Source organism: Aquarana catesbeiana, linkage group LG11 (assembly GCF_042186555.1).
Source record: "Aquarana catesbeiana isolate 2022-GZ linkage group LG11, ASM4218655v1, whole genome shotgun sequence".
Taxonomy (NCBI): domain Eukaryota; kingdom Metazoa; phylum Chordata; class Amphibia; order Anura; family Ranidae; genus Aquarana; species Aquarana catesbeiana.
In genome coordinates this window covers 70,351,306-70,374,948 of record NC_133334.1, presented here as the reverse complement: position 1 = coordinate 70,374,948, position 23,643 = coordinate 70,351,306, and the positions used below count along the sequence as shown (strand labels likewise).

Here is a 23,643-nt window from a genome sequence, read left to right as displayed (position 1 = left end):
AAATGTTCATGCCTCCAAGTTGGCCCGGCTGGGCATCCGGAGGCTAGCCCTTAGGGAGGGGGCACTGTCAGAGAGCTCACCTTGCTGGTCATGGGATTGGCCACCAGAGGGCGTGCCTGTGAGCTAGCCGGCCTATTTAAGTTTGTCAGGCACTCTGTTCAGTGCTGCCTGATCATCAGCTTCCTGTGCCATAGTTCCTGTTTCCTGTCTTGTCTTCCTGTTTACCTGATCTCCTGACGACCCGGATTGCCCTTGGATTCCCCTTTTTGCTGCCTGTACCTGACCTTGGCCTGTTTGACTCCGCTTCTGCCTGCTCCTATTGTACCTTGCTGCCCGTCTGTTGCCGAACCCAGCCTGTCTCCTGACCATCCTGCTCAGTCTCATCGCCTGTGTTCCAGCCTGCACCTGCTGTTCATAGACTGCTATTCCATCAGCATCTGGACTCTAGTTCACAGGCTCTCATACCACTCCGCACTCCTGTGCTTCCTGTTACCTTACCAGGGGCCACGAGTCGGACGCGTAAGGGAGTCTACTCTCTGCCCAAGCGGACTCACCGGTCTGGTAAGTAGGAGTCTGATAGTATAGTCAGTCAAGCCAGAAGTCAGGGATTGATGTAGTGGAACAGCAAGCAGGATCTGGAGCCAGAAGGGATGTCAGCAAAGCAGGTCTTGAACAGGATCGCAGGCGATAGTTTCTGTGATGTTGACCAAGGCAAATGCAGAGATCCTCTGGACTGGACAGATTAAGTAGGCAGGACAGATGTGCAGGATATCATAAACAGCTAAGTAACTGTGGAGAGATAGGAGCTGGCAATGAGCCGACAGCTGAGCGGCCAGCTTAGAGAAGGAAGTGCTGAGCCCAGCCCTGACACCACTAAAATCTTCAAAAGCCTTTGGAGGACTTTACATAAGTCACATGCTTCACTTTTTGGGACCTTTCACTTGTTATAATTATTTTTCAATCACTGTTCATTTATTCATTTCTTGTTTTGTGTTTACATATTTGGTTAACATGTCACTTTGAGAGCCGGTTCACACGGGGGCGACTTGTCAGGCGACCTAGCCGCCTGACAAGTGGCCTCCCGTTCTGTACAATGGAACCGTTCTAATCGGAGCGACGCAAGTCGCTCCGACTTAGAAGAAAGGTTCCTGTACTACTTTGGGGGCGACTTGCATAGACTTCTATACAGAAGTCGTCTTGCAAGTCGCCCCGGCAGTCGTGTGCAGGTCGCCTCGGTGAGGCGACCTGCAAGTCGTGCCGCGTCTAGTGTGAACCGGCACTAAGAGTGGAGTTTATATGTTATCTATTATCATATACATTAGAAAGTACAGTTATTTTCCTCTAGGTCCCATGACAAACAACCACCAACCTCCCTACTCCCCCGATTTATACTTACCTTAAAGGTGCACTCTAGGCAGATATACAGTAGACGCATATTAATGGAGCTCTGTAATCATATAATTCAGTCTATTTTTTATTTTTTTTAATTCACATGATGTAAGTACCTGAATTTGACCTTTAGAGTAGGGCTGCAGTGTGAAGGAGAAGCAGAACAAGAGAAGATGAGCTCAGCTCTGTACTCCTTTTCCTTTTACCGGACAGTTACAGGCCGGAGCAAACCCAGATTGACCTGGGCTTAGAGCAAGTGGGCTGAATGATGCCAGCCATCAGAATGAGGACATCTAGTGATAGAAAAAAGTACTGCCTTGAAAATCACTGGGTGCCAGTTCTCCCCAGAAGTCACTGGTGATGTAGCCCTCAAAGGGGGCACCTGTTAGGTCCTGGCTATGTCACAAGTGCCTCACCAGGAAGTGGAAATTAATTCAGTGTAGGACAACAAATAAAGCTTTGTTTTTTATTTGACTTAAAGTGGAACTTCACTCTCCCAATTAACATTGATTATTTTAATCCGTATGCTGCTAGCATTAGTAAATAGATAGGAAAGTATATAATTTTTACTTGTTTTAATGTTTCATTTCTTTTTTACATTTTTAAGTTACTCCCTGGTTTCTTGCCTAGGCAAATGATGTCATACATCCCAGGAGTCTTCAGGAGGGGAGGAGAGGTTTTCTCAGCTAAGCACAATCTCCTGGAAGTAAATACTACATGGATCATTTGCCCTTACTCAAGATGGCCAGAAATGCTAGGGGGTTGTTATTCAAAGTGATCTCTCAACAAAATAAAGCATGGAGACATAAATGTAAGGGGGAGTTTGCTTTGAATATTAAAAATGAATTTAATATCGCTTTTGGTTTGTGGTTCTCAGATGCAGCGAGGATCCGCTTTAATGATGTTTATAAGCAAAATGCATAGCTGCATGTCTTTGGGATTTTTAGATGTGGGTGAAAAAGGGACCTTTTCAATTGATTTTTTTTTTATTTAAGAGGCTATTGCATCACATTGAGACGTGTTTAGGCTGTCAAACAGGAGACTTTAGATATGATTAAATATTTCAAAATGGCCTCGCAATTATAAGAACATTGCTTCTTATTTATCTTGCGTCTCATCATATAATATAGGACACCATTTATTCAAACATTACAGCACTGAAATTGATAATATTTACAGTGGTCATTAGTGGAGTAAGACAAGTATACTAAATTCAGAAGGCTTTCTGTGGTTAAATGTATAAAAGGAGGTCAGACTTGTAGAGGTCAACATAATATTTGGAAGGTCAATCTGCAGAAGGAGGGGGAAGACTGTTACTTGCAGCGTAAACAGAAAGGTGAGTTGCTTGAGTGTGAAAGTTGCACCTTCTTAGCGAGAAAGTACAAAGTGTGCATTGTAAGTCTGGGCTACAGGTGAAGAGGTCACATTGTATTAAATACAGGAGAGGCAAAAGGAATAGCAGTATAGTAAAGGATGTATAAGTGAAGAAAAGCAGTACCCTGTCCTCCTTCCTGATCAACAATTTCTCTATAAAATGATGCAAATGTATTGTAGACATCTCTCTAAAATTATTTTTCAGTTCACATGTACATTGTATGTATAGAGAATATAAATGAGCTCAAAAAAATATATGTCTCAGCATAACTTATGCATAGCTTCCAACTGTCCCTGATTTCGAGGGACTGTCCCTGATTTGGAACAAAGTCCCTCTGTTCCTCTTTCCTCCTCATTTGTCCCTCATTTTGCTCTGATCTATATAAAATGCACTACTTATCTATCAAAAAGTGTTTCCCAGTGCTAAAACTTTCATACAATTTCTAAATCGCTTTATTTGTAAATTTTAAAAACCAGTATAAAGGAATAGTAGTGGTAAAAAAAAAGCACTTGTGGGCTTAACTTATGTTTTTTTTTTTTTATAGAATTCTCCTTTGAGGGGGCGTGGCAGGGTGTGTGCCCTATGCCGACATACTTTTGCTATTAGGTGTCCCTCGTTCCCATCTCAAAAAGTTGTGAGGTGTACTTATGCGGCAACAATGTATGCATCGCATACTAGCAAATGATGAAATATTTACCTTAGAATGAAGCCCTACCGCTGACAGGGCTTTCCACTTCATCCGGTCTTCCTCCCAGGTTCGAGTTTTCTGGCCCTCTGATTGGCCACGCCATGATGACGTCACTCCCGTGCATGCACATGGGAGTCATGGACGGCTGCACGGAGCTCTGAAGGGATGGCATGGGTATGCCGTCCCTTCAGAGCACATGCACCGGTTACATCACCGGCTGCATGCAGTGTGAATATCTCCTAAACGGTGCAAGTTTAGGAGATATTTACTGTACCAACAGTTAAGCCTTATTATTGACTTACAGTCAGGTCCATAAATATTGGGACATCAACACAATTCTAATCTTTTTGGCTCTATACACCACCACAATGGATTTGAAATGAAACAAACAAAATGTGCTTTAACTGCAGACTTTCAGCTTTAATTTGAGGGTATTTACATCCAAATCAGGTGAACGGTGTAGGAATTACAACAGTTTGTATATGTGCCTCCCACTTTTTAAGGGACCAAAAGTAATGGGACAGATTAACAATCATCCATCAAACTTTCACTTTTGAAAACTTGGTTGCAAATCATTTGCAGTCAATTACAGTCTGAAGTCTGGAACACATAGACATCACCAGACGCTGGGTTTCATCCCTGGTGATGCTCTGCCAGGCCTCTACTGCAACTGTCTTCAGTTTCTGCTTGTTCTTGGGGCATTTTCCCCTCAGTTTTGTTTTCAGCAAGTGAAATGCATGCTCAATCGGATTCAGGTCAGGTGATTGACTTGGCCATTGCATAACATTCCACTTATTTCCCTTAAAAAACTCTTTGGTTGCTTTCGCAGTATGCTTCGGGTCATTGTCCATCTGCACTGTGAAGTGCCGTCCAATGAGTTCTGAAGCATTTTGCTGAATATGAGTAGATAATATTGCCTGAAACACTTTAGAATTCATCTTGCTGCTTTTGTCAGCAGTCACATCATCAATAAATCCAAGAGAACCAGTTCCACTGGCAGCCATACATGCCCACGGCATGACACTACCACCACCATGCTTCACTGATTAGGTGGTATGCTTTGGATCATGAGCAGTTCCTTTCCTTCTCCATTCTCTTCTCTTCCCATCACTCTGGTACAAGTTGATCTTGGTCTCATCTGTCTATAGGATGTTGTTCCAGAACTGTGAAGGCTTTTTTAGATGTTGTTTGGCAAATTCTAATCTGGCCTTCCTGTTTTTGAGGCTCACCAATGGTTTACATCTTGTGGTGAACCCTCTGTATTCACTCTGGTGAAGTCTTCTCTTGATTGTTGACTTTGACACACATACACCTACCTCCTGGAGAGTGTTCTTGATCTGGCCAACTGTTGTGAAGGGTGTTTTCTTCACCAGGGAAATAATTCTTCGGTCATTCACCACAGTTGTTTTCCGTGGTCTTCCGGGTCTTTTGGTGTTGCTGAGCTCACGGTGCGTTCTTTCTTTTTAGGGATGTTCCAAACTGCTGATTTGGCCACACCTAATGTTTTTGCTATCTCTCAGATGGGTTTGTTTTGTTTTATTAGCCGAATGATGGCTTGCTTCACTGATAGCGACAGCTCTTTGGATCTCATATTGAGGGTTGACAGCAAAAGATTCCAAATGCAAATAACACACTTCAAATGAACTCTGGACCTTTTATCTGCTCCTTGTAAATGGGATAATGAGGGAATAACACACACCTGGCCATGGAACAGCTGAGCAGCCAATTGTCCCATTACTTTTGGTCCCTTAAAAAGTGGGAGGCAAATATACAAACTGTTGTAATTCCTACACCGTTCACCTGATTTGAAAGTAAATGCCCTCAAATTAAAGCTGAAAGTCTGCAGTTAACGCACATCTTGTTCGTTTCATTTCAAATTCATTGTGGTGGTGTATAGAGCCAAAAAGATTAGAATTGTGTCGATCTCCCAATATTTATGGACCTGACTGTACCTGTTGGTACAAGTTAAAAAAAAAACTTCCACTTTAATAGCTTTAGATGTGGTGCTGTGGCTTAAGGCTGTCATTGCGCGAATGCGTTTCGGTTGTTGGGCCTGCTTTAAGAAATCAGTGGAATAAAGATTAGTGGCTTGTTTCTAAGCTTGTTTATTTACACTTAATGTTTGGATTCCCTGGCATTTTTCATAGGTCCTTCAGGCTTGGATATAATAACCTCTCTAGAGCAGTTATGAAAATCAACTCCCTGAGAAAACGTGCTTCGATGAGGATGGGATTCAAACCCATGCATGCAGAGCACAATGGTTTAGTAGTTCATCGATTTAACCACCTCATCAAATTGGATCCCTTCCTGTTTTTGTTCATAATCAATCTCAGCTGAGCGTGGGAACCTACCTTAGCAGCATTTTTCCCCATATGAGTAACTCAGTCACCTTAATTCAAACACCATGGTATCAGAAAATGTGTCAAAGAATCTTCATGTTGCCCAAGACATGAAAGGAGTTGTGAAAGCTGTGCTAACTGACATATTCCAATTGTCATGGTGTCATAAGGTCTTTGGACAAGTGTTATATCTTTAAGTTGCACGTCTGAATGTCTGAATTGTCTTAAGATGTAAAAGCGTTATTATGAGGGTGACAGGTGGAGGTCTCAAAGACCCCACCCCTGTTAAGGGATGTTTGTTCCAATTTGACACACCCATCCTCATTCATGCTTCTTGCCAACCAGTTTTCCTCTCTTTCCTTGCTTTCCAAAATTCACACCTCACTGTCCTCAAACGAATGTCTCTCCTTCTTAAGGTACCGGCTGACTGTTGAGTCCTTACCTGTAGACTTCACCTTCCTATGTTGGGTCATGTGTTTGCCGAGCAGTTGTTTTGTCTCGCCAGTGACAAAACAATTATGTGCTATTGGGTGAGTCTGCTTGTCGAGGATGAGTTAGGGTTCATGCGACAAAACAACTATTCACTAGTGCTCAGGTGAGTGTTTGTCCTGGATGAGTTAAAGGGCATGTGGCGCTGGCGCTTAATTGGTTAACTAACTTGCAGAAATTGCTCAAAGACTGCACTGTAGTATATACACTCTGTACTGCATTGTAGTATATACTATGCACTGCATTATATACACTACACTGACTGCACTGTATTATGTATTATACAGTACCTGCACTGTAATATATATATACTACACTGACTGCACTGTACTATATATACTACACTGACTGCACTGTAATAAATATTCTACACTGACTGCACTGTAGTATATATTCTTTACTGACTGTGCTCTGTATATATACTACACTGACGACATGCTCTATCCACTAACTAACCTGCCTACAGTAACTCCACTCCAACACACTACATACAGCCGCTGTGTAAGCAGCCTTATATAGTATAAGGCGTGGACTTAACCCCTGAGCCATGATTGGCCAAGGGCACCCTGCCTTTGGCCTATCATAGCTCTAACAGCACATCGCACTCTGATTGGCCAAAGCATGCAGGACAGGTGCATGCTTTGGCCAATCAGCAGCCATCAATGCACTGTGATCTTGCAGTGCATTATGGGGCACCCTACGGTGGACGAACTTGCCGCAAGCGCCCCATATGTTCATTTGCTCAATGAACAGATAATGTTCAAGTTGAACTTACGTTTCTACTCGAACATCCAGCCCACCCTTAGTCTTTTCTGCAATAGAATACATCTACCTGCCTGTCCACAGTCTTCTGTAGCATGCTATTGCACAGCTCAGTTTGCATTGCTGGCATGATCCATGTATATTGGAATGTCTGACTCCTGTGCGTGTGCAGGAATTATGTCACCTTCCAGTGAAGATGGCCAAAGACCAGTTGCCAGAAGGAGCCTGGGAGAAGACATTAGCATTGACAAGGGACCCCTTTGTGGACTTCGGACTGTTAGAGAGGTGGTAAGTATGATGACTTTAGTTTTGCTTTAAGACCCCTTTCACACCGAGGGCGTTTTGCTGGCGCTATAGCGTTAAAAATAGCGCCTGCAATCCGCCCTCAAACAGCTGCAGCATTGTCTCCAGTGTGAAAGCCCGAGGGCTTTCACACCGGAGCGCTGCGCTGGCAGGGCGTCAGGTAAAGTCCTGTCAGCAGCTTCTTTGGAGCGGTGAAGGAGCGGTGTGTTTACCGCTCCTCCACCGCTGCTCCCCATTGAAATCAATGGGGCAGCGCTGGGATACTGCCGGCAAAACGCCGCTATTGTGGTGCATTGCGGGCGGTTTTAACCCTTTCTCGGCCGCTAGCGGGGGGTAAAAGCGTCCCGCTAGCGGGCAAAATGCGCCGCAAATTCGACAGTAAAACGCAGCTAAAAATAGCGGCGTTTTACCGCCGACGCTATAGGCGGCTCAGTGTGAAAGGGGTCTTAGGGTTTTGATGTAGGCTAGGTGCCAATCAGTAGGCCTGGGGAACCTGCCATGCACGCTGGGAGAAATATTAAATACCTGAGGAACTTCCGGTTCTTTCTCTTCTCTCATGGGCTCCTGACCTATTGTTGTGGAATTCAGTCACCAAGAGAGGTGTTTATTCAAACATACATATGCATGGACCATTCTCCAAGGGGGAATGGCCCCCAGTTACTCTTTGACAGAGGCATTTATACAATGTAGAAAACACATACAATACAGTGTAGGAAGCACATACATGGTTACTCAACGGTGTTTACAGATATTAGTAGTTTTCCCAGCATGACTTATTTGGAATAAATAGCCAAGTATGTTATGTCACACTATAGGTAGACAAAAAACAAGGTGCAGGATGTTCTCTAAAATATGTTTCCAGATGGCCACATCATAAAAAATTCCAAGTTTCCTGTTTTAGCCATCTCCAAGAGTCTTGGAGAGTTCATGACATAAGAGTGAACAATTGGCAAACATAGACCTATGTTATATTTTATTTGGTAATCAGACCAATATCTTTATCAATATGAGGATGTCAGATTAGTCAATCTTTCCTAGGCCTCGTGCCTAGGCACATGGCAGGATGCAGGGTTCTCCCCTCCTGAGAGGAACCCCTGAAGATGCGTGACTGCAGGAAGAGAAAATATGGTCTAGGGGAATAAAGCTGCAACTGTCCCCCACATAAGGAGATCTGGAAACATATGGTTGAGTGATAAGTTCAAAAAAGGCTCCCTTCCATATCGTCCTTCTCTGGAAATGAGGTATCACTTAGACAGGGAGCCCAAAGTGAGCAGCGGAAGAAAATGCGAGGGGCAGTATTGGAGAATTGGGAGGATAAGCAGAGGCCCTAGAGAATAAAATGGTGTGTGTTGCATATTATTATGTCACACGATATTTGCACAGTGGTTTTTCAAATGCAAATTTTGGGGAAAAAGTACACTTTAATACATTTTAATGCATAAAATACCCCATTTTCTGGTAAAACATAAAAGATGATGTTACGCTGAGTAAGTACCTAATGGCAAACATGTCATGCTTTAAAATTGCGTCCGCCCGTGGAGCGGTGCCAAACTATGGTACCCACAAATCCCCATAGGCAAGATTTTAAAAGCCTTTACAGGTTTCCAGTTTAGAGTTACACAGGAGCTCTGGAGCTAAAATTATTGCTCTCTCCCTGATTGGCGATACCTCAAATGTGTGGTGCAATCGCCATTTACATATGCGTGCAAACCAAAAATTTGTGTCCTGCGTTCGGGTGTATATATTTTGTTTTATTATTTTATTGGAATTTTTTTTACTTTTACAGTTTCTTTAAAAAAATGTTTTTGGATCATTTTTATTGTTATCACAAGAAAGTTAACATCTCTTGTGATAACAAGCAGTACCAGATCCTCTTTACTGAGACATATGGGGTCTATTGGGGGTCTAGATGGGGAGGGGGTCCTGTCTAAATTCGACTTACAGATTTTTCTGTAAAGGTGAACTTACCCTATCAGTAACATTTTTCATCGGAAAATCCGACCGTGTGTACGGGGCATTACACTTTAAAGCAGACCTTCAGTCATGTTTTAATCTTTTCACTTATTAAAACAGTTGTATACCCATTTTAATAAGGCTTACCTGTAGGTAAAATGAATATCTCCTAAACCTGTTTGCATGCACTGTGAATGCCTGGCTGAAGGACTGGCAGACGCTGCTGGACCTTGCCAGTAAGAAGACTTCCACATGCACGCGCGGGAGTGACGTCATCGCAGCTCCGGCCACTCACAGCGATGGAGCCTCAAACCTGGAAGACAAGCCAAGGGCAAAATGTCAGCTCCGCCACGTGGACCGGGATAAGATACCAACGCCTCGTTCTAAGGTAAGTATTTCATAATGAGCAAGTATGCGGTGCATGCTCGCTCATTATGCCTTTGCCTTAAAGGTTTTTTGTTTTTTTTTTACATTTTTTTTTTCTGCAGGTATACAACCACTTTAAATCTTCTACCATTTTAACTCTGTATAGAAAAACATTCTCTTTCTGCCAGTAAATACCTTATACAGTCCACTTCCTCTCTCTTGTCTAGTAATTAGCCTAGGCTTATGACATCATGTACGGCTCTCTCTCTCTCACTTTTGTGAGAGTTTGCCAGCAAAGGAGGGGGGAGGCAGGGGAGGCAGGGGAGTGGAGGAGGGATGAGTCACAGGAGAACCAAGGAGAGCTGCAGAGCTGGAGGGGGCCGGATGAGGGCGGAGATAACAGGAGACTGCAGAGATACATGTGTATTCATCAAGAGAGGAGAAATGTGCAGGCAAGCAGTGGTGTGTGTATCTGTGTGTGTGTTTGTCTGTGTGTGTGTGGGTCTGTGTAAATCCAGGAAGTGAACAGGTAGCAGCTTCAACTGCCCACAGCTAAAATGGCTGCAGCCAGACTTAGTGGATGGAGATTTCTGAAAAATATTTGGCAAGTACAGAAACACATTATATATCAAATAATATGCAAAGTGGTTGGAGGGAAACTTCAGAATGGCAGAGGTGTTTTTTTTACAAATTATGTGAGCAGACTGCAGTTCCTCTTTGTAGTATAACTAAAAGGTAAAACTTTTTTTTTTAGTTTTGGATAGAGTGGAGAGAGATTAGAACACGTCGATTGTCGCTGTCTGTGTCTCCCGTTCACCCTCTCTATGTGTCCTGTTTACTGCTATCATTGAAAGTGAAAGTAAAAGAAAAAGCACAAATTTTGAGTTGTCCCCAGAAAAGAAATGGATGGTAAAATTTCCAATGGGGACACTAGTTCTGTTTGGCTATGGGACAGGAAGTGAAGGGAAATCTCTGCAATGGGACACAGATGGTGAAAAAAAAAAATCTGAGAGATTATAACCCCATCTTGTTCTATCCAAAATACAAAAAATAAAAAGTTTTGCCCATAGTTCTGCTTTAAGTATATTTATATTTGTAAGAATTCTTTATTGCCTTTAGACCAGGAGTCTCCAAACTTTCTAAGCTAAGGGCCAGTTTACTGTGCTTCAGACACTTGGGGGCCGTACTGTCCCCAGTGGGAGGAAGCAATGCCCCATCTTTGGTATTGGGTAGATAAATAGTTGGTGTCAGTTTGAGGAATAGTGCCCCATTGTTGGCATCATTGGAAGGAATAGTGCCCCATTGTTGATGTTAATGGGAGAAACAATGTCCCATTGTTGATGTGAGTGGAAGGAATAATGCCTCAAGGGCTGGATAAAGGCAAGCAAAGGGCCACATTTGGCCCCCGGGCCGCAGTTTGGAGACCACTGCCTTAAACCATACTATGAGAATTGCCATATTTAGTGTTTCCCCTTTTCTGTTAATGCAAATTTAAACAAAAACAAAATGATTTTTTGCTTTAACTACTACCTACCTCAACGTAGTCATGTTTTGTGCTTGTTCAACAAGATGGCAATGGCGACATCTGAAAAGACTTACATTGTGCCTACACGACCAGACACTCTCTGTGGTCTATGGCCAGACTAAGCCATATATCCAGTGGTAATTCCAAGCACCTGTAATTTGTTGTTTTTTCTCTGTCATTACTATATATTAGTGACTGTGAAGACAAGTTTGATATTCTCTGTTAAGGGCCAGAGATTAATACCATTAAATGGGAAGAGTATGTTTGGATGTAATTCCTACTGCAACCTGAGTGATGATGACAACCAGCCAGAAACTTCAAAGACAAATTCCCATTTTTTCTCAAGTCGGAGACGGTTGGATCAGCTAGTATTTTTTTTTACCTCCTCTGACTATCCATTTTCCAGTCACTAAAGATTTATCTGACATTCACAAATGTATGCATCTACATTACTCTACTGTACTAATATTAGTACTAATAATTAAAGGGTACCTTGCTTAGAAACTCTGTAAGCTAAAGTTTTTTTTTTGTTTTTTTTTCTGGATATGATATACTGCTCTGTTATATCCGATGCACAGAAGTCAGTGGAGTTCTTTTTAAACCAAATATCTACTATAGGGTCCACGCTGTGATAAAAGAGGCTAAAAGAGGATAAAAGAGCGCCATACAATCAGAATGCAATAATTAACCACATATCAGTGTAAAGTGCCAAAATCAACACAAATATAAATACATCAATCCTAAACTGCAGTATGACACCACAATATTATTAAAGTGGAACATTACATAGAAAATTAAAGTGATTGTAAAGCTGTGTTTATTTAAAAATAAAAACAAACATGTCATACTTACCTCCACTATGCAGCTCATTTTGCACAGAGTGGCCCCGAACCTCGTCTTCTGGGGTCCCTCAGCGGCTCTCGCGACTCCTCCCCACATCAGGTAACCCCCTAGGAGAAGCGCTCTCCCGGGGGGTTACCTTGCGGGCGCGCTCCCGAGTCCATCATTCGGCCCCCTGGCGACCTCATCATTGGATTTGATTGACAGCAGCAGGAGCCAATGGCTGCGCTGCTCTCAATCTATCCAATCAAGAGCCAAGAACCCCGGGCAGAAGAAGAGCGCTTCCCCGCCGGATGAAGATCCAGGGCTCAGGTAAGTAAAACGGGGGGCTGGGGGGCCGGTAACTGCCAGGTGTTTTTTTCACCTTAATGCATAGGATGGATTAACCACTTCAGCCCTGGACCATTTGGCTGGCAAAAGACCAGAGCACTTTTTGCGATTCGGCACTGCGTCGCTTTAATTGACAACTGCACGGTCATGCGATCTCGCTCCCAAACAAAATTGACATCCTTTTTTCCCCACAAATAGTGCTTTCTTTTAGTGGTATTTGACCACCTCTGCGGTTTTTATTTTTTGCGCTATAAACAAAAAAATAGTGATAATTTTGAAAAAAACGCATTATTTTTTACTTTTTGCTATAATAAATATCCCCAAAAAATATATAAAAAAACATTTTTTTTCCTCAGTTTAGGCCGATACGTATTCTTCTACATATTTTTTGTGTGTCTTAGGGAGTGATCGTCTAAAGGTAGCAAGAGTAGGGGATAGACAGGTTGAGGTAGCGAGTTCCAGAGGATGGGAGAGGCTCTGGAGAAATCCTGGAGACAAGCATGGGAGGAGGAGACGAGAGAGCTTGAGAGTAGGAGGTCTTGAGAAGAGCGGAGAAGACGATTTGGGTGATATTTGTAGACAAGATTAGTGATGTAGCTCGGAGCAGAGTTGTGAATGGCTTTGTATGTTGTGGTTAGTTTTTTTTATTTAATTTGCTGGGCGATTGGGAGCCAGTGTAGGGATTGGAGGAGAGGGTTGGCAGACACTGAGTGGTTGGTAAGGTAGATAAGTCTTGCAGCAGCATTCATGATAGACTGAAGAGGGGATAGCCTATGGAGAGGCAGGCCAATGAGAAGGGAGTTGCAATAGTCAAAGCGAGATATTACAAGGGAGTGAATGAGGAGCTTGGTGGTTTCATTTGTTAAAAAGGGGCAAATTTTAGAGATGTTATGGAGGTGAATTCTACAAACTTTTTTACAACGATTGGACTTGAGGCTGAAATGACAAGTCAGAGTCTAGGATTACACCTAGTACCCTGGTGTAAAGGGAGGGACTGATGGTTGCATTGTTGATTTTGATGGAAAAGTCGTGGAGGGGGGCACGGGCAGGGGGGGATATTAATAGCTCAGTTTTAGAGAGATTTAGTTTAAGGAAGTGGTGTGACATCCATGCTGATATGTCAGTTAGTAAGTTAGTAATGCGAGAGAAGACCGAAGGAGTGAGGTGAGGAGTAGACAGATAGATTTGGGTGTCGTCGGCATATAAGTGGTATTGGAAGCCGTGGGCGATTATCAAGTGACCAAGGGAGGAGGTGTAGATAGAGAAGAGAAGGGGTCCAAGAACAGAGCCTTAGGGGACCCCCACAGAAAGGAGCAATGGAGAGGAGGAGACAGACTTGTAGGTGACACTGAAGGAGCGCTGTGATAGATAGGCAGAGTGATAGAGCAGAATCTTGGAGGCCAAGGGAATGTTGCATCAATCTTGTCTTTGAAGTGATTGGCAATCTCTTGGGCAGTGAGTGAGTTAGTGGGTAGAGGGGGTGGGGGACGAATCAGAGAGTTAAAGGTTGAGAAGAGCCGACGGGGACTGGATGACAAGGTATTGATAAGAGAGACAAAGTAGGCTTGTTTGGCATCATGGAGGCATCCATCCACAGTGCTCTTCTCTCCGGTTCCCAGCACCGATCCAAGCGGCAGCAAACAAAAATGCTCACACCAGAGCCAGCATAGATGGTAATAGTATTGCACCATTAAAATCAGAAGTGACATCAGCACCATCAGAAGTGACATCAGCACCATAATCTCTGCTTGCTGACATCACTCCGCCGCATGATATCGGTCAGCAGCAGCTTTCTGTAATGTGAATTACAGAAGTCTGTGCTGAGTGGCACACGTCCCCCCAAAGGGCATGGCATCCAAGTTTTATCCCATGTTGAGCCCTGATGAAGGGGGAGTGATGTTGCTCCCAAAATGTGTTGGCAAATTTTTAATAGGACCTTTTATCTACAATGAAATCTAACGTGGACTCGTTTGAGTTTCATTTGGGTGTCCATCTAGGTAACCCTTACTGTATTGGAGCCACTTCACCAGAGCTATTGAGCTTGTTTCAGGTTTACCTTCATTTGACTACATTTGCAAGACCCAATTTTCAAGTACTCCTTGAGTATGCTGTTCTAGTGCTACTAAAAGGAGGGTATGTAATGGCGCAAACTGCAATCCAGAATACCGGAAACCATATTCTGTGTAACTGTATCGGCGTAGGGTTCAGGAATAAAGTACAAAAATGGGTAAAATGGATTACATCTAACAGGATGAGATGACAGTCCACAACTCAGGGCAGGCCTCTTGGGGGAAGCGGAAAGCACACTTCAAACATGTAGGGAAAAAAAGCAGAAGAGGCGCCTTCTAAGTGTAGACAGTATAAGTTTTATATAGTACAAGGAAGTAAAACAGGAAGTAAAACACTCACATTGAGGTAAAATCATGTTAGCATGTGAGAGATAAGTCCTGCACACTGGTCCCGGCAGCCTCTGCCACTCGTGGTGCCTGTAGAAGCTGTTCATCGGCTCTGTGTATGAAGATAGATCCAGGGAGGAGGGCTGGGATGCTCATGGCATCATCGGAGGTGATGCAACGCGTTTCTGAGCATGTGCACAGTCGATGGAGGGGACAGGTGCGCTCCTTTGTCAAGCTAAAGAATGCAGTCCCTTATATAGGCTACCATTTAGTGGCGGTGATGGGGAATGACAGGGAACAATGCTAACAATAATATATTGATCAGATAAAAAGGGGGAACGCCATCTAGTGATCAAAATGCAAATTACTGACAGTAACAAACAAATTCAATAAAATGTTTATATATAATAATAAATGTAAACATAAAATTGGGCGTAAATGTAAAATTGGGCGTAAATGTAAATCGGAGGGGTTAGGTAGGGGGAACAAGGAAAAATAGACTGGACTAGATAAAACAAATAATTAAAAATCAAATATATAGCTAAAACACACACATTCAAAACATCAATGTATCTACATGTACGTTATGATAGAACAATGACTGATGGGGTAACTGTTAAATAGGAACTAATGAAATAACCGTAAGATGAAACAACACATTATATAGGACAAAGTATGTGTATGCATATGCAGATGCACACACACACATATATGTATGCAAATATAGGGAATAGATAAGTATACATGCATGTATGCATATAAATAAAGGAATAGGGGTGGGTATCAGGTACTAAGTCTAAAGGTACCTATGGCTGTGACTTCTAGGGTACCAGTATGAAAGTATTGTATTGCCCCAGCCTGGTAAGTAGATGCTATAAACAACACGTACATGGGTAAGTCCTAATAATGTTACGAATTTACTATGAATAGGAGTACTGATTGGAAAGAAAAACCAATATGGTGGAACAGGAATGCTGCCTATTCAAGATGTCAGCCACAAGCCTGGCTTGACAATCTGAAGGGAAGCCCGCTGTACCACCAAGGTGTGCACAAGGATGGTGTCAGAGTGTGCATGTTGCCAAGACGTATACTTACTGTCCGTAACGTACATACCACCCTAGTATGTTTGTTCTAGGGCTACAGTGGCTGCCCTCTTTTTCCAGCAGCTATTGACATTCTGTAGCCAGATTTTTTCCTTGACCCCTTCTTGCCTAAGGGTAAAACAAATCTTAATGCCTAAGCACAATTTTGGAACTTTGACATGTCTTAGTACAACTGTACATACAGTATCATCACAACTGCTTTGTGCATCCAGGTGGATTATACCACGCTTTTTTCAGGACAAACTGAGCTTTCATTTGGTGGTAAATAGTAGTGGATATCTCCTGATTTTTTTTTTTATTATAAAAGGGAAACTGGTCCAAAATAGTAAAAAAAAATAATTTTTTCTAAATTTAGCTGTATATTTCTTGTTATTACCATAACGTTCCAACAAAGAACAACCCAAAATAAATTCTCCTGCTCCTGATGATCACAGTGATACCACATGTGTATTATTTGTTGTATGTACCAGTAGTACAGCCCAGAAACAATAGTGCGCATTTTGCTTTTTTTTTCCTACTTAAAACACTGACACTGGCACTAACTGACACTGATACTAATTTAAAAAAAAATCCTGTCCAAATGAATACTGATCCTGACCTTTGACCTTGACACAAACACTAACCCTGGCACTGACCTAAACCTTGATCCAGGTATTTTTTTTAGTTTAGTTTTAGTTTTAATTTTTTTTATTATTTTTTTTACACACGCTTTATTTATTTTTTTTTTCTTTCTGCAAGGCCTTTTTTACAAGTTCTAACAAATAGTGTTGTTGGGTGAGGAAAACCTAAAATGGTGCATTTTAATTTTGTGTAGCAGTGTAAGTAAAACTATAATCAGGGCACAGTTTTGTATTAAAGTAATAAAGGTTGGTTATTTTACAGATACACATGGCAAGTTCAAGACAAAGTAGATGCCAACAATGTGGCCTACACATCTGGAAAATTAAGTCTACACACGGATTATCCAGCTCTCCAGTATCCTCCAGGAGTAAGTTCTTTATATTTTGACTTTGATATTTATGCAACAATAGCATATTTACACAAATCTATTATCATCTTTTCTTAGGTCAATGAGACATTTTTCCACTCTACACACTTCACAGGGGGAAGGGTATAAGTGGTCTTTTTAGTAAATCCACTCATTGTGAAAATAGGCATACATTCAAGCTTATCAGGCACTGGATGCACTTAGGGTGCAGACAGGTCCCACAACTGATTTTTAACCATTCAAATAGCCAAGAATTGTACAATGGTTTTGACTGTTAGTTACCGTGTGAGTACTACACCTACTGTATATTTCCTTTCCAGCCCATAAGGCTGACTCGACAATAAAAATCTAATAATTATATTTATTTTTTAGGCCATTATGGCTATTTTGGTTAAAGATCCATCACTCTTATTTTTTAGGATTTTACACATCCATTTGCTAGTATATGTTACCTATGGAGATAAGACACAAATTGGATAGATCAGTCCACACTAATACTTACAAGTGGCAGGCAAAAAAGAATGATATTTAAAGTTCTTGTATACAATTTCATATTAATTGCGGTGCTATAAAGGAGACTACTAAAATGTTGGAAACAAAATGTCAGAACTACTGTACGTAAAACTTTCCACCGTGGTGCTAGTGGACTGACATCACTCGCTCTCGGGAGTCTGTTGATACAGTACTCTGTAAGACTTAGATGGCTTCTTTTAATTCAATGGTATCACACTGTTTGGAGCCTTTCTCTATTTTTTCCTGTGAATTGGAAGAGCATTTGCCATCCCTGCAGACTGGGGATTAGTTGGAAACAAGTGTGTATTGACTCCTATATCTGGAAGGTCCTACTGTCCAGTGCATGTACACCCAAAATAATGGTAAAAAATAATTTAATAACAAAATAACAAAAATAAAAAAACACTGACACCAGTGGCCGAACTACCAGGGTCACAAAGGTTGCACTTGCAGTCGGGGGTCAGGGGGGGGTCCTTTATGGTTTCTTGCACCGGGGCCCTAAAGGTTCTAGTTATGCCTCTGGAACATGAGTTTGTCATTATATACTTCTAGTAAGTCTTGAGACTAGAACAGGTGACTGAAGGACAAAGGAAAGGTACATAATAACTGAATGCAGACACCTATTAGGCCAGGCTGTCCAGTGGAAAAAATATAAGCTTCATATAGATGATAAAGTTTACTAGGGGATATTACACCAGTGACTTATAATTGCCTCCATATCTTTGCTATTACAGATGAAACCACAGATCATATTATTAGGAGGAGCATATAAATCAAGTGTGTATTGACTTCTATATCTGGAAGGTCCTACTGTCCAGTGCGTGTACACCCAGATCCCTTGGTGGTGGTTGCTGTCCATCATAAACCTAAGGACTTTTGTTGCCTAGATTTCCCCATGTTTTGAAGGGCCAATTCCTAGGATTTTAGGATTGGACTTTTTAGGAATATTTTGAGGATATGCTCTCTTAATTTGAGATGCATATTCTGACATTTAATCTCTTTATATCTCCGCAATTCACATGAAATTGTAGCGATGAGATAATTGTCACACAGCAGTTAGGCAAGCCATAAATTATACCATTTTCCCATGGTGGAACGAAAGAAAATTGCTTGATTCCTCCATCAACACTGTCAGTGTTAATGGGGGAATCACTCCCGCAGCGCTATTGTGTTCTGCCAGTTGGGGAGCCCTCCCTGCCGGCACAACTCAATCATTAGTGTTCCAGGCTGCAGCCAGCGACACAAATCGTTCGGGAAAAACTCAATGGGCTGGTTGTACACAAGTTAATTGATAGAGTGACTTGTGTACAATTATAGTTCTCATGCATGGATTGAAATTTGATCTATCCCTGCTGAACTGGCCGAATTATGATACATCTATGGCCTGCTTTAATTTTGTGGTGTCTATGGGTACTTCAGACAAAAGAAGGTTGGTTGATCTTGTTATGAAGATCCAATTAGCAGAGGGTTATAAGAAAAAAAAATTTAGTCAGATTCTTTTTTTTTCATTCATATATTGTTGTTTCCCCGAGATAACATTGGCACAAGAAATGCCTTCTGCAAACCTAGGTATAAACATTCATCCTCCTGCTCCTGTAGTTCTCCTAGATGTCTACATTGAGCATGGTGGTAAATCAAGGATAGCCTAAAGGTGAAATATTAAAATTCAATGTCCTCAGACATAGTAGACTGTAATATCATCTTTACTGAGATACTTACACAAAGCATTGTACTTCCAATGTTTTGACTGATCATATATTTGTATTAAAGGCACATCTTTCCACTTAGCACTTTTTTTGAAAGATTTTAAAGTGCACTAGAATAGTCTATCCTATTAACTGGAGAGCTAAACTACTAACAGATCTTTAATAAAGCGTGGTAAAATCCTTACAATGTGTAGCAGTGACACAGAAAGGATTTTGTTTTCTCAATAAAAATGGATTTTTAAAACTGAAGTTTATTCTGCTTATATTTTGCCTTCCATAGTTTCTCTCTCTAACCCCTCCATCAACATGCTAATGATTTATTTATTTATTTATTTATTTTTTTAATAAAACCTTTCCATTTTCATTAAATACCTTATTTTAGACCCAGTGATGTCATCAGTGGGTTTCTGTGCTTTATTATACTATACAGACATACTGTACGTATAATGGCTGGTGGAAGGGGCTGGCAGGACGCTGTACATAGCTTCCAAAAACATCACCCAGTACTCCTTTCAAGGGCCCTCAGACCTGATGTAAGCAGTGGTCTGACTATTGAGAAAAGTTATGCTGATATGAAAATATCTTTATGGGTTGGTGTCAGTCTAGAGGACTGGGGGTTTCTTTGACAGGCTGCATTCACATGCAGACCACTATATATAACACGCACATGTAATGCTGAGCCTCCAGAACTAAAAGAACTGAAATCAAGTGAATGAAAGGGTTAGGCCCGGTACATCCTACAACCAGGAAATAAGGCAGGCTGTATGGTCTCACTTACATGGCTGACTGGGAAATGACAAAAAAACTGAATTTGAGCCAAAGTTTTACTGCACACCACCTTACACCTCCACCACCAAGCTGCAGGTTAACATGGGCTATGTTATTATATGCTGCCATTTTTGTGGTGCAGCACATCAACATTTCTACATCAGGTTACGTTTGGGCAGGCAGTACCGCCGCTGAGTGAATGCAACTGGGCTGCAACACCCTGTTCCCAGTATTGCCTCCTAAATGCCTTTAAGCTACTGCTCTACCATCCCCTGAAAATAAATTGAGTGCAGTAAGGATTCAGATAGTGCTGCTTGTGTAAACAAGCCTTAACTAATTTGCAAACAGTATAAATATCTGAACTTGAAGCACCCTCCTAGAATAAGCTGCTAGAGAGGTTTAGGTAAATTTAGTCTTTTTGGCCCCTCTGTAAACAGTGGAGCAGTGTGTGATTAGTTTTGGCTACTCTGGGTCTCACAGGCTGCAGACTCAACTACTCCTCCCTGCCTTCTAGTAGGTTCTAGAATGTAGTGGGCTGGTAGAGGCCGACTCTGGGCCTGAATATTTATGCAGCCCCAGCCATTTCCTGGGCGGAGTGCCCAGTAGGTGGCTGATAAGGAAAGAAAAAGTGTGAGGCCTGGAGCAGCAGGGTTCTTGCCCTGGATAAGGAGATCCCAGCCTGAAGGGCTGCTGGCTTACTGGGAAAGTTAGCTGAAGCCTGCAGAGAGCTCACTAAGGTCCCAGCCCAGGGGAACCTAAAGGACCTGTCAGAGAGTTCTCCAATGTCCCAGCTCAGTGAAAGCTGGGGGGCCTATTGCAGAGAGTTCACCGAGGTCCCAGCTCAGTGGAAGCTGAGGGGCCTACTTTTCCTGGAAGCAGTTTTGAGTCAAGTAAAGGGGATGCCCAGAGGATCCGACCTGGAGATTCACGGTATAGTGTCTAGCCACTATTGGACAGGAGGTGTCCAAGTATCTGGAAACACAGCGAGTAGAGGCTTGGGATCCTAATGACTGTCTAATGTTTAACTCATTGTGCGACTATGTCACTGTTGCTAAAATGCATTATACCTTGCTGGTCTCTGCAAAGAAGCAGGTGCCCCTGAAGAGAGTAGACAAAATGGAGAGTGTCCTCCAAATAATTTGTGCACTAAATTGTGGAGTATTCCAAAGCTTCCCTCCACCCCATCCAAGTTTAACAAGCAATAAAGCAAAAAAAGACCATTCACTGCCTTGTTATTGTGAGAGAAACTGTTGTGTGCCTGGCTGCCTGGAGTCCCAGCCGGGAAGAAAATCAGTAGAATCTGTAAGGGGCCAGCACTACTCTTGGTATCAGTCTCTTGGAGTCCCTGTATAGAAACACTTAAGTGTGAAAGAAAAAAGCAGCACAAGGAGCCAACCTGTTCATGTGCTGACAAGAGGCATGTGGATAAGAGGAGAAAGCAGAGTGATGGAAAGATTGGCTCATCAATGTTGCCTCTCCTTTCACTGTCCAGTCACAGGCTGAGATAGATCCAGGACGATCTGGCCTCAGAGAAATTGGCTGAGGTAGATCCAGGACGACCTGGACTCAGTGAAAGTGGCTGAGGTAGATCCAGGACGACCTTGGCCTTTCCCAACCAACTAAATAAAAAAAGAAGTGAGTTAAATGATACTGGCCATCAGACTGAGGACATCTAGTGGCAGAAAAGTACTGCAGAGGAAATCTCTGGATGAAAGTTAAACATTGCAGCAAAAGTCCTGCTTTAATGCTCTCTTCCCAACACTCACTACAGCTCTTGAAAATCCATTTAGCTGTTGCTCCAATAACATACATCCTCTTAATTGGGAGCATTGTAAAAGTTCAAAGAAAAAACATAGGTAGAATACTGTATACATGAGAACAGGTGTGCCTGAGGTCATATAACGTCAGCATGCCAAGGATTACATACACCCATAGGATTCAGAAATCCTTTCCAGTTCCCAGCCTCTCATGCAAACACAACAGTATGGATTCACTTGGACCGTAAATCCGTATATGACGTGTTTGGCCGACGTTTTTATGTTGCTGTTATTGTGTGATTTATGTTATCTCAAAATTAAAACCCGCAGACATTATTAAATACAAACAAAAGCACAACAGTAATTATAAAGTGCAGACAATATAAACATCATGGACTATTGAGTCACCACATGTAGTTCATTAAATTGTGAGTGTTTAAATGCCATTAGAAAAAAAAACGGAAATTCATCTTTCCAAAGCCTTTTTTTCCCTTGTATAAACTTGTACTACAACGTTGCATGATTGCCTCTCACTGGTTGTGTCTCATGAAAGGAAGGCAGAGGTTGATTTTATATACCAGGAGTGCAAACTACTAAAACAAAGCCTTCATTTAAATGTGTAACTTCAGGGCAATTGTGTATTTTAATAAAAAATGCAAACAGATATTATTATCTTTTGGGTTTTTTCAACCCTAAGCTCCAGGAAAACAGCTAAATACAGTTATGAAATACATACTGTATATGAGAGCTGTTTTACCTGCCATAGAAATTTGTAGTTGTCCACCCATTCCTGAGATTTTCTCAGCTCTGTGACCAGGGCTTTTTTTCTCTGAGAATAGGTGCAGGAACTCCCTCCGTCTGAGTCACCCCTTGTCTCTGCCCCTACCCACCTCTGACCACCGTCCCTTGATTCCACCCCCTACCCACCTACCAGTACTGCCCCTTTTAGAGAATACAGAATCAAGTACTGTATCATTTTGTGATGCTTGATCATTTGTATGGAACATGTTAATGATAAAAAGAAAAGCAGTAAAATAGATCCCCTACAGCCAGGAACAATAGAATCCCAGCAATAGATCCCCACACAACAATAGACTCCCCCAGTATCAATGGACTCCACCCCCAAAATAATAAAATATCACACCCAGTAACAAAATATCCAACCAAGCAACATTAGAACTCCCCCCCAGCAACAACAACAGATCTCCCAGCAGCCAGCGTCAATAGATCCTCCAGCAGCCAGTAAAAATAGACCTCTCCCTCAACAGTAGATCCCTTCCAACAACATAAGACCCCCCAGCAACAATAGATTCCCCATCAGCAACAATAGACCCTCACACAAAATCAGATCACCACCAGTGACAATAGATCCCCCAGCATCCAACATCAATAGACCCTCCAGCACACCCCACACCCCCTGCTATTACATACATTCAGTGCTGGAGGTGCCGGAACTGCGTTCCCCCGCGTTCCCGCTGAAAAAAAGCCCTGTCTGTGACACAGCTTGACACAGAGAAGGGACCTGACTGTTCTCAGCTACTATTCACTTTCACAAACTGGTCTCCTTCCCATCCCACCTGGTGACTACGCAATGAAATGAAAAGCAGCACACTGATAAATTCATCTCTCTTTCACTCTGCTCTCCTCCTATTAGCATGCTCCTTGCACTGCAGCACTTAAGGCTGGCTTCAGGTGTTCTAAATATATGTAGAAATTACCACGCTCAGGTTCACAATCTAAGAGCAGCCAGCACACACTTGTGATACCAGATAAAAATAAATAATATATATTGTGCAGTACTTAAGAAATTTGAAGTGGTTGTAAAGCCTCTCATATACCCAGTGAAATGAATAGCTTCAGGTGATACATAGAGATGAAACATATCCTCCTACATACGTTTTACTTGTTTATCTGCAGTCTACTCTTCTCTACATCCCTTAAAAAGTTCAGATTTGTGATAAAAAAATACTTCAGCATGTGTGAGCAGGGAGGAGGGAGTGGAGAGCTGCAGTTACACTGTGTGAGAGCCCTTTCACACCGGGCCGCCCATAGC

At 42.2% G+C, this 23,643-nt stretch overlaps 1 protein-coding gene across 4 annotated transcripts in view; it reads left to right on the top strand.

The window, feature by feature from the left end:
- The window catches only part of BBOX1 (gamma-butyrobetaine hydroxylase 1), a 198,349-nt gene that overhangs the window by 134,786 nt on the left and 39,920 nt on the right, over nt 1-23,643 (top strand). For all 4 annotated transcript variants that reach the window (XM_073604546.1, XM_073604543.1, XM_073604545.1 and 1 more), the window contains exon 5: nt 16,741-16,846. In XM_073604546.1, coding sequence (XP_073460647.1) covers nt 16,741-16,846 — 106 coding nt within the window. The remainder of the gene's footprint in view (nt 1-16,740; nt 16,847-23,643) is intronic.